General features: G+C 45.9%; 3 protein-coding genes across 6 annotated transcripts; 1 reads left to right on the forward strand and 2 right to left on the reverse strand.

Annotated features, from left to right (window-relative positions):
- Positions 1–292: 292 nt before the first annotated feature.
- LOC134179002 (uncharacterized) lies at positions 293–1,681 on the forward strand. The gene is made up of 2 exons (XM_062645913.1): positions 293–1,091; positions 1,150–1,681. The coding sequence occupies exons 1-2, from the start codon at positions 364–366 to the stop codon at positions 1,427–1,429; spliced, it is 1,008 nt and encodes a 335-aa protein (XP_062501897.1). The 5' UTR covers positions 293–363; the 3' UTR covers positions 1,430–1,681.
- Positions 1,682–3,024: 1,343 nt separating this feature from the next.
- LOC134178956 (uncharacterized) lies at positions 3,025–5,598 on the reverse strand. Its single transcript, XM_062645867.1, has 7 exons — positions 5,497–5,598; positions 4,988–5,409; positions 4,734–4,926; positions 4,455–4,659; positions 3,638–3,797; positions 3,419–3,576; positions 3,025–3,212 (listed from the first exon to the last, which is right to left on the reverse strand). Exons 1-5 carry the CDS (start codon positions 5,572–5,574, stop codon positions 3,781–3,783), a joined length of 915 nt encoding a protein of 304 aa, XP_062501851.1. The 5' UTR covers positions 5,575–5,598; the 3' UTR covers positions 3,025–3,212; positions 3,419–3,576; positions 3,638–3,780.
- A 773-nt stretch (positions 5,599–6,371) lies between these two features.
- Positions 6,372–10,825, reverse strand: LOC134178618 (granule associated Rac and RHOG effector protein 1-like). 4 transcript variants are annotated; one of them, XM_062645499.1, is made up of 11 exons: positions 9,830–10,821; positions 9,547–9,774; positions 9,365–9,479; positions 9,246–9,307; positions 9,013–9,174; positions 8,864–8,958; positions 8,672–8,797; positions 8,024–8,565; positions 7,293–7,884; positions 7,138–7,210; positions 6,372–7,085 (listed from the first exon to the last, which is right to left on the reverse strand). In XM_062645499.1, the coding sequence occupies exons 1-11, from the start codon at positions 10,676–10,678 to the stop codon at positions 6,660–6,662; spliced, it is 3,270 nt and encodes a 1,089-aa protein (XP_062501483.1). In that variant the 5' UTR covers positions 10,679–10,821; the 3' UTR covers positions 6,372–6,659. The 4 variants fall into 4 exon arrangements, with proteins under 4 accessions (XP_062501483.1, XP_062501485.1, XP_062501484.1 ...); XM_062645501.1 differs by having other exon boundaries at positions 8,672–8,958; positions 9,830–10,003; positions 10,139–10,820; XM_062645500.1 differs by having other exon boundaries at positions 8,156–8,565; positions 8,672–8,958; positions 9,830–10,825.
- Between the last annotated feature and the right edge of the window lie 59 nt (positions 10,826–10,884).

Consider the following 10,884-nt stretch of genomic DNA (forward strand, 5'->3'; position numbering starts at 1 on the left):
GCCATGCGGCCAGGCTGTCATGCCGGATGGTACTCTGAGAACTGGTCACTCAAATACTGCTCTCTGTGTCCGATAGGAAAAGTTGCAGTCGCCGGCTCTACGTCGTGTTCGCCGTGTCCTTCGGGTTTGACGACGAAAGCAGAAGGCGCCACCAACATGACTAGTTGTCTATGTGACGAAAGATATTGTGGTAGACATGGAACATGTTTTGTTGTGACGAGAGAAGGACAGCGGGCTGCTCATTGTCAGTGTGAATTCGGTTACACGGGTTCTCGATGTCAGTATCCTACTTATTACATCATCACTGTCGTGGCAATAGCTGTCTTGCTCATTCTATTGTGTCTCGTGGTCTTCCTGCAAAGAATGATCAAATACAGACGAATGAAACGAGCGAGAGAGATGGAAGTGGAGGAAATGGGACGCGTGTGGACAATCGACGGATCAGAGTTGAGGCTGATCGAACGCATCGACGGAGAGACGCCGGGAAGTTATGGAAACGTTTATCGAGCGCGATATCGGGACATGAACGTGGCCGTGAAGAAACTAAAGATGGTGATGCGAGCAGGCAGACAGGAGAGAGAATTCGAACGCGAGATCTTATTGATGCGTTCCATTCGTCACGCCAACATCGTGTTGTTTGTCGGTGCAGGAAGATTTGCAGCAGACGAATGTCCTTTCTTGGTGTTGGAGTTTATGCAGCGGGGTGCTCTCAGTGCTATTCTTCACGATGAGTCGATTTATCTTGATTACATGCGACAGATCACATTCTGTTTAGATGCAGCGAAAGGAATGGAGTTTCTTCACAGTCTTCAACCTCCACGAATCCATCGTGATTTGAAGAGTAGTAATCTGTTAGTGAGCGAAGAATGGACAGTAAAAGTAGCCGATTTTGGTGCAGCCAGGCTAGTCAAGGCTCAAAGAGCTAGACAAACGGTAGCACGACGTCGCGCTAATGCCTTTGAAGCAGAAGATCTTATGACGCCACTTCTCCAACCACACAGCGATCTGTCACGTAATGCAGGTGCCGTTTTGTGGAGAGCACCGGAGATATTTTTAGAGGAAGCGTACGGGACATCAGCAGACGTGTACAGGTAGGCTAGTATCAGAAATCATCTTACAACTATAGAATTGTTATAGAATGTTTGATAGTTATGGTATCGTAATGTGGGAAATTATTTCTCGTCGTGTTCCATACGAAGACCGAGAGTTCGAGTTTATTGAAGACGTGAAGGATACCGTCTTGTCTGGAGTTCGACCGACTCTTCCACAGATTGACGCTCGAGCTAATTACGTCGATCTGATGCGTCGATGCTGGTCGGGTAATCCTGACGAGAGACCATCATTTAGCGAAATCGTCGCTCGTTTACAGCAGGTACGCTTTGCAGAATCTGGAAGAGATGAGGACGTGGAGATGGATGAAAGCAGCTAGGGTATGATGTCTACAAATTGCAGTTAGGACTTCGTCGACTGATTTTTGTAGAAGTAGCTTATTATACTTATTGAATAATATTATGATAATCTAGGAAATGTTTGATTTCGTCAGATTACTTATGGATTACGTGCCATACATAGTACGTCGTGGAATGAGGAAATTTAGCAACGGTTGGATGATATTTACTTACTGTACTTTGATTTCAATACAAGTAGAAAGTTAAGCTATAGATTACGATCGACAAATTAATTAATTAATTAATTGATTGATTTTGTAACACATATGCAAGTCTATTGGATTTTTGCTCAATATATGTATAAATAAGGCTCGACTGGTGGGTCGACTATGTCTGTCACGCTCACGAATGTGCCACGCTGTTAGTGTGGTCCAATCACCGAGGAGTTTGCGACTAGTCACTAGTCGTACATTGCAATCATAGACAATGGACGAATCACCAATCAGACCCGCCAAACGTTTATGACGTCTCTATACCAGAACAGCGTAAAAAGTATGTTTGCAAATAAAACCTACCGGAATGCATCTGCTAGCTCGAAATTAATCACTCTAGTATACGGCATTTTTTCCGCACTAGGTATACTGAATGTAGGTAGAATGAATGTAGATGTAGATGAATGTATAATACAACGAGAAGAAACGCTTGAACTCGCTCTCAAACTTGTTTCAAGAAACAACTGACATGCACGTGGATGTACATGACCAGCCGCGTGATCACCCACGTGACAAGCTTGACCTGTCGGATAACCGCGTGTCGGATAAGTGAACATTGGATAAGTGACACGCGACTGTACTTCGAATTCAGCACATGCATATGCGTTACAGTTGCGTAACTCTTGCACACGGGTCCGCCTAAAGTAAAATGTATACGGTTTTGGAGCTCAAAGCTAAGATTCCAAGAAGTTGAAGGGATTTCCCAGTTCCCCAGATGAGAGCTTTTGTTTGCCTTCTTGCGCTTCTAGATAGAGTAGCTAGTTTGCTTATAACCTAAGTAAACAGATGAGAAGTCGGATGGAGATTCCTTGAACCTAGAATACAATCTGGTCAAGTGAGATAAAAAGTATGCTGACCTGCGAGTGTTTCTTCTTTCGTTTGAATTCATGACGAATGACGATCGATATCGACGTTGTTTGCGACTTGATATTGTATCGAGCTAGTTGTTCCTCGAAGTTCGGTTGCTACTATACGAGCAACGAACGTACCAAACCACGACAATCAATCACCCTATATAGTAATTGTGTGAAAGGTTGTAATGTGTTTGCTTGTTTTCTTTCTTGTTTGTCTGTCTGTCTGTCTGTCTGTCTGTCTGTCTGTTTCTTTGCTGGTGGTTTCTTTGGTTGTTTGCTGGTTTGTTTGTTTGTGTTTGTGTGTGTGTGTGTGTGTGTGTGTGTGTGTGTGTGTGTGTGTGTGTGTGTGTGTGTATGTGTGTGTGTGTGTGTGTGTGTGTGTGTGTGTGTGTGTGTGTGTGTGTGTGTGTGTGTACACTGATTGCATGACTACTAGTCTATATCTTGGTTTTACGTGAACGACAATAAACAAAATACTCACGCACGACACCGCTAGCATAATCAAACAAACATTTCGTGCAACAGAACTCTTATTATGCTGCATCAAGACCTTACTTTGCTATCGATTCAGTCAGTCATCTAGATACGAAAAAAATTTCTCTCCGGGATTAACGCGATGCCCAGAAAAATGCTGGGAACTCGAGCTAACTAGAGAAGTCCTGTCTTCATCCAAAGAATCAACCGTCGACTTCCGCGCCCTATAGTATATACATACATACATACATACATACATACATACATACATACAAACATACATACATACATACATATATATATATATATATATATATATATATATATATATATATATATATATATATATATATATATATATATATATATACACTTAAACAAATTCAATACAAACAATCCTTTAATTAAATTAAAACGTAGCAAATCTTACCGTCGATAATTGTAGATAAAGGTAAAAGGTATAATGATGACGAGACCTCCCAAGCTAAAATAAGTTCTCGTATTTGCATGTGGGTTCCACTTAAACGGTCCCCTAGAAGGATCTTGAAACAATGTCCAGAAGAGAAATGCGAGAGGTGTGGTGAGAGACTAAACAAACACATAGGTCAATGATAATCAAAGTATGGATCAGCTCGTTTTCGTATCCTACATTGACTATTGCCGTAAATGTGGCACCGTCGCTGAAGCGCAGAAGAAGTCCACCTCCGATGTTTGATACAACGTAAAATCCAACAAGGATACTTCCTCTCAAGCCAGATGAGTAACCACATCCACCGTAACCAAAAAAGCATTTTATTCCATACCAATAACTGCAAAACAATTTTTTGGCCCACGCTTTAACAAAAACAACAACGACAACAACAACACAAAACAACAACAACAACACTAATTGTAATAATAACAGGCTGAGAAGTTGACGGAGGGTAAGCCGCATGTGCATGACAGTGTCGGACACTGGTTGTTGGAGTGGTGTAGGGCACTGGTTGTTCCAGTGGTGTTGGGCACAGGGCACGCAGGTATTGCATGCACGGTGCCAGCAAGGCGTCACGTATACTACGGGCTACGGTAGGCGCTAGCCCCACTTTTTGAGGGCGTGGTTAGTTAAATCATTATTGTATTTAATCTCGAGTTTCTTGAGAATCAGACAGTCCTAAACATTTTATAGTTTTGACATGTTACGCGTTCTCTATGACGTCACATGTTCAATTGATGAGCCCCACACTTTTGAGACCCACGTGACGCCTGCTGGACATTATTCCAGGCCATCACAACCTGCAGCACTACCGGGTGTGTAATACAAAAGCAGTAATTCTTGGATCCAGTCGAATTCTGCTTAAGTCATGTCTTCTGTCTAGACAACCATGATGCATGGTCTGGGGCAGGGTTTGCTTCCGGTGTTACGAGAGACTTTACGAACCAGACTGATCTGGTTGCATGAGTACAACATATTAACAATAGAAATTTACTTTTTCCAAATTCAGTTATGCTACCGTGTGCTGTGCCAAATCCGGGAATGATGTCGACCCAAAAGAGAGCGGCTGCTGTCAGCACGTGATAGAGTGAAGTCCAAAACAAAAAGTAAAACAAATTGATCTGACGAGTTTCGTTACCGCTGCGAACTCTCTTTTTCAAAATCTTTTCTCCTAGTACGTTCATGATGGCAGCGGGCACCTAAACGACATGCATTTATCAACTAATAGACTTGCAATCAAAAATTATTAATTAATTGATGTTTAATGACGTACAAATCCGAACATGAAACATAAAGGCCACAGGACACGCGCAGCACCAGTGGAACTCGTAGATGCATTGGACTGACTGCAGCGTGATTTGTCTAGGTCAAAGATATCCGGGACAAGACAGAGAAACAGAGCCATGAAGACGGCTGCAGCTGAAAGACCTTGAACAATATTCGGTTTTTTCTTCAAAATAAATATCCTGCGTAGCAAATAATTTAACTTAACTTATAGTTACCAATTTGTAAACTGTAATCTAGTACCTGGCGACAACAGTCAAGGGGATCACGAAGTTTCCCAACAGGGTCTGCAACATGGGACTCGTTCTGGACGCGGTTGCGGCAAAGACGACCATAATGCCAACGACGGCGCTGCAGAAACCGATCAAGAACATGTCGGTGTGAGGAAACTTTCTCTCCGTACGACCGATGGTGCCGGGCCGACCAAACAGAATGATACCGAGCGTGACGAGCCCGAATATGATGCCAAACGACAAACTGGCAAACGACATGACAAAAAAGTTATCCAGTGATTTCGGTTCTGGTCCAGTCGCGTTGCTTGTGTTTGGACACGCACTCGAGTTGCTGTCGTTTTCTGGACTCGCGATCACTAGAAAGCTACCGGTACCGTTGCCCCATGTCGTTGAAGCTGCAATCCACAGCGGCAAAACGACGTTTACCCCAACCTGAGCAAGCAAAGCACGTGATACCCGCCGGTATTGACGCTGTAGGTCTTTTTTAGTCATTTGATCTGGAAGCGTTCTAGTTCTTACTTGTCCTATGACGAATAGCGTCGCGTAGAACAAGTTTAGCATCATTGCCGTTGTGCAGACGGCCGTCGCGTACCCCATAATGAGATCATGTACACGTGTACGAACCGGGCACACAGAACTAGAGAAGAAACAGCGGTCCCGGATTGATTTACAATTTGCTGCGTCACGTGTGCGACTCAAGACATTTGCATCATACCACAAACTCTAGCTTCTTACATGCATGCACATTCGTACGTGCGCGTAGTTAGCTATATACGTGGGAAACAAATGGTTAGCTAAAAGAGTCGATCTACCACTTTCGAGCCAGATGCCCACTTTGGTTGGATTCTGTGTGTGAGACATCATTCAGATTATAGAGTCAGTCACATCTCACGTCAGTGTGTCAGAGTCGTATCTAGGCATTTGACCAGACCCTTTGTCGCCGGAAGTATGATAGCGGAAAGGGTCTGGCTACGCGAGAGTAGGGTGATCGTGCTGGGTTTGTATCGTGACGCGCGAGGTTTGTTGAAACCAATTAATCTTTACAATTTCGGACGAACGGTAGCGGGCAAAGCACGAGCACGCCAGAGGTCGCGTCTGAACTTAGCGAAAATCAGCTGTTGTCCAGAAGTAGAGTCTGTAGAGCCAATTTTTAGTGTACCATATATACAGCGCATGCATTCTAGGGATTTTACGAGGGAGATATAGCCTCTCCTACTAAGTACTATCAGAAAAGTATCGTCAAATGTGTCTTGAGTTTGTCAGAAGTACGTCAATAAAGCAACGCCATTTTGAGAGGAAGTTCTTTGGACAGACGAAACAAAAATAAATATTTGGCTATTTGGCCTTCGTAGCTAGCACTCGTCATGTTACCGGCTGCAATATAGAAACGACAATTCATTGCAAAACTGATACGCCACGAAGTACAAGATTGTAATAGAAGAAAGAGCAATATGAAACTCACAATTTTGTTCTAATTCCAGTCTATAGTATATACTGCACAGTCTCTAGTTCTAGGTTCATGCTGACCTGCAGCGTCTCACCAAACTACTCGGTATACAATATTCTACAAACACAACGCTTCAAATCGACGTCACATCTATGATCTACAAACAGAGTGTATAAGAAGACATGCATAATAATCCTGCTCGTCACGTGTTCATCGGTCAGTTATAGCTCAGCAGTCAAGACTGAAGCATACGGTCGAGGTTTTTTTGTTGCAAGTTCCACTGTCTCTCCCAATCTTGAAGATACGGAGAGCCTCCTACGCCAAAAACCTGTTGATTGGCAAAATGATTTCTTCCTTGGTTTCTATTTCGCCAATGCGGCTGAGCCGCAGTTGTAGCATACGTCATTGCACCCTGTTGCTGCTGGATGGACCTACCAGGAGACAACGGTGGAGAAGAAGATGGACTGCTAGAGTCCGAGCTAAACGCCCTCGGACTAGCAACCCCCGTGTTACACTGACTGGAGTCTCTACCTTTTCCCTGCATTACATTGTAACCATTATTTGGCGAGAATGTGTGCTGCAACTCGGAATGTTCACTTGACGCACTGGCCCAGGGTGCTGATTTTCCTCGAGGCCAAGTGGCGGGAGACCGGTTGAGGACCTACCAAAACTACTCGTTACATACCTTAACGTGACAGCCGCAAGATCTGTACCTCCGTGTGACCCTGGTGAGACGGCTTGCTCAAGCTGGGAAGCGTTCTACGAAGTGCTAAAGTGTTTTGTCGACTGTCAAACAAGAGCAGAAAGCAATCAGACCTGTCATGTGGCGACGTGCAAGTTTGTGTAAGTGCTAATCTCAGTCACTCACCTGTTAGCGCTCGCCACCAAATCGGCACTATTGCTCACCAGTAAACCATGATCATGAGGTGGAGCCAGGATTCTAACCGGATCGATACCCTGCTGAACCATGTCAAATCCTGATGTGAAATCTGAGCGTTCGCCGACGGGTTTGCTCTTTTGTGCAAGACAATAATTATTTGTCAAGCAACCGTCCACGGTGCGACCTCCACCAGGACAAGCAGCCTCGTAGATCACGTCATATCCATATGGAGTGACATCGTCCTGCAGACAATCCGAACACCCAGAACCTCGGCTGCTACGGCCCAAACTGCTACCACGGTTTCTCCCCAGACTTCCGCTTCGCCCGTTATTAAACGACGCCCGGCCGTTGCTACTTGTACCGCTGCAACTGCGCGGCCATTGATGAGGCGGGATAAAGCCGTCAAACAGGTCCGAATCGAACTCGTAGTTGAACGGCACAGAAGCGTTGGCCACAGTGCCGACGTCGTCTGCCTGCTGGAGAGATCGATTAGAGATGGGGTAACCCGACAAGAAGTCGATGACGCTTTGAAGTTCAGCCGGTGAAGCCAAATGAGTCTCGGTCAACTTCTGCATGTCGTCTACACAAAAAAATAATAAAGCCAAACTACAACACTAACACTAGACTACACAAGCACAGTGTTAACCAACGCAACCGACCGATAAAGCGTCTCTACCAGCGAACAGGAAGCAACAAACAACAACAAGTGAGCAACTGACCGTTGCGTTGAGTGTTTTCATCACCCCGGTCCTGCCCCGTTTCAGTCACCTTCCCATTACTGTCGGTAATCTGGCCACTCCCCGCGTCTCTCATTGGTTCCACAACATCCGACCGCCATTGCAATGTCTCACCGTCTTCCTCTCTGTTCGTCTCCCGTGTTTCACCAGAACGTGACGTCGAATCGTCTTTCTCCGATTCTCTCTTCTCGTCCTCGACTTCGAGCGCCGTTCTGTCGTGTCTACCTCTTAGCCTCGGAGGAGGTACCGGTTGATCAGTTGGCGCCTGCGCGTTCTCTGCCTTCTCTCCCGTCTCCTCCAAATCAACGTAAGATTGAAAAGTAGCCTGTTGAGGACAGACGTTTTCTTTCCAGCTTCCACTGCTTCTCCTCTCGCTGTATCGATTAAGCTTCGAAGTGAATTTCATTGAAACCCGACTGATCGAGTTTCTCAGACTCCTTGCCGTGCCGCCGCTTTCTGTCGACGATTTATGAGGCAAGAGATCCTGCTGCCACCTGACGCAGACAATTGGTAAAGGCTGGGCCCTAACGCGTCAAAAACACACAAAGTGACAATAAGCAAAACCTACATCATTACCTTATCACACCATTGTGAGAAAATGATGTGAGAATTGCGTAAAACACAGCTCACTTGGATGCCAGCCAGTTGGACACACTAAAGGTGCGTTGATAAACGACGTCGACACCTCCCAGCCTCATCGACGGGTCGACATTCGGACGAATATGGTAAAGTGTAGGGGTGTCCTCGACGAGCCACCTATATAGCAAATAGAACAAATCGTCAAAATACAAAAGAGTAGACGAGTGGTCGAATCCATCAGACCAACACGACGACACTTCAATTTGAATGGCATCATGCTGAGACGTGATCACAGTGGGACGATTATCGAAATGATCAGAGCTCGGCTTGACAAGTACCTAGAAAATGCCATGCATCAGGTAGGTTCGTTCTGTGAGCAATAAATCATGTACCAGGTTGGCAACTCCGAACACCAGCTGAACGACAGTTCTCGAGGCACAATTTGCGACAGTCGAACAAGTTTCATTAAGAACGCACATCGAGAACTCATCAAGCTGAGAAGGTGCGACATTAAGGGTTACAGCCATAGTCTTTACCATCTCACTAATAGCTCTCTATCACAAGCACAACACGAACAAAACACAAATTGCCGATTCTTAGTTCGCCCAGTGCACACTTAGCTTACCAGTTTTGCTTTGGCTCCCTCGGCAACCTTTCCAGCAGGTACCGTGTCGAACCATTGCTGACCTGCATGATTTCATTGCCGTTTTACTCCAAATTGACACACAGTGACATGCAACTGACCAATTCTGTACTCGACTCTCGATGTGTCTCGACATATTTGAGCCATCGTCTCTTCACTGTCGAGCTCGTCCTTCCAGCCACCCGCTCCTTTAGCTTCTAAATCACTGCAACATCCCTGTACACAGACAGACACCATCCTCGATCAATATTTTCACTCAAGTTGTGATATAACACGATCTTACTTCAAGTGCCAACTCGATACCTTTCGGATTCAGGTGAAATCCACCAAGACATGTAAACTGTTTCAACGGATTTCTGCTCAACTCCTTTTTATACTCTTGCAGTAATCGATCGATCTTGCTATTCAAGCTCGATTTCATATGATCGGGTATTTCGTTTCCTTGAGCACACAGCAAGATGCACTGCACGTCGTTGTGACTCAACGAATTCTTCCGAAGAGAAGCATAAGCCTGAGTCACAAAACCGTCACACAGACAGACCCCATCACGTAACAAGACTGCCCACCTGTGCAGCAGCCAGCCACTGCGCCGTCGCCTTCTTCACACAACTCGACGCCTTCGAGTCGCGAAAAACGTCGCCGACCTCGCGATATTTTCCCAGCGCCGACAAGACCTCGAACGACTGCGAGTAGTACGACGCCTGCGTCTGAAACAGCGTCAAGAGGGCCGGGCCTAGCATCTGAAATTGCCAACAACCGGAAATGACGTTCACCAAATCGATTTTGTAGGGCTGCGTGCAAGTATTCCTGGAAACGAAAGCCTCCCCGAATGCATGCTTCCGGTGACAATAATCGATGAAATAAACGACGATTACCTGCATCTTCTGGTCGTGAATGTCCTGCACGGCTTTCACTAGTCGCACGTCGTCCGCCACATATTGTTCCGTCGCGCGCTCGAATCGCGTCTCGGCCCGCCTTCTTCGCTCGACGTCGCGACAGCTGCCCAACTCGTCGACTCTCTCGCGCGCCGAGTCGAGCTCTCGTAGGCTCTTCTGGTGCCCGTCGACGGCCGCTTTGGTGCCCGGCGTGAGATGTGTGTACTTGTGTAGGACCGACGAGACATCTTGCGACACCTGGCTGGTCGTGCGAGACGCCAACTCGCTCAATGACTCGGCCTTTTCCTTATAATGAACGGCAACGCTCCAGAGCGGCGTCTCGGAAAACAGTCTTACCAACGCATCGGCCAGTAACACTCCAGAGTGTCCTGCTGCGTTGATGGCCTCGAGGAAAGAGGAGAGGTGATGTTGCACGTCGGCCACGTTCGCCTCTACCTTCTCGCACTGCGATAAGACGGTCTGGTAGTACGATTGAGACTGAAAGGAACCGGACGTATTAGAGGAGCTCCTCGTATCCATTTGTCTAGCGAAGAGAACGTTCGAGAGACATTTTGACGCGTGGGTGTGTTCTGGCCTCGAAGCTCCAATCAGGCGCGCGAGGTGCAAGGACGTCACACGAAGAGACGATGCGCTAATACGTAAGTTAAATACAGTTAGTGCATAGTTACGACGCAGTTTTGACGAAAATGTATAAGCTAAGTTGAAAATGGAATAATTATCGAATA

Source organism: Corticium candelabrum, chromosome 4 (assembly GCF_963422355.1).
Source record: "Corticium candelabrum chromosome 4, ooCorCand1.1, whole genome shotgun sequence".
In the NCBI taxonomy this organism is placed as follows: Eukaryota; Metazoa; Porifera; class Homoscleromorpha; order Homosclerophorida; family Plakinidae; genus Corticium; species Corticium candelabrum.

Coding starts and splice junctions, on each gene's coding strand:
- LOC134178956 (XM_062645867.1), bottom strand. CDS start 5,574: ATGGGGTACGCGACGGCCGTCTGCACAACGGCAATGATGCTAAACTTG. Junction 5,410..5,496: donor CGCTATTCGTCATAGGACAA/GTAAGAACTAGA, acceptor TTGCTTGCTCAG/GTTGGGGTAAACGTCGTTTT. Junction 4,660..4,733: donor TATGTTTCATGTTCGGATTT/GTACGTCATTAA, acceptor CATGTCGTTTAG/GTGCCCGCTGCCATCATGAA.
- LOC134178618 (XM_062645498.1), bottom strand. CDS start 10,678: ATGGATACGAGGAGCTCCTCTAATACGTCCGGTTCCTTTCAGTCTCAA. Junction 9,775..9,829: donor AGTGGCTGGCTGCTGCACAG/GTGGGCAGTCTT, acceptor TTTGTGACTCAG/GCTTATGCTTCTCTTCGGAA. Junction 7,885..8,023: donor TGAAAACACTCAACGCAACG/GTCAGTTGCTCA, acceptor TTTTTTGTGTAG/ACGACATGCAGAAGTTGACC.
- LOC134179002 (XM_062645913.1), top strand. CDS start 364: ATGATCAAATACAGACGAATGAAACGAGCGAGAGAGATGGAAGTGGAG. Junction 1,092..1,149: donor ACATCAGCAGACGTGTACAG/GTAGGCTAGTAT, acceptor AATGTTTGATAG/TTATGGTATCGTAATGTGGG.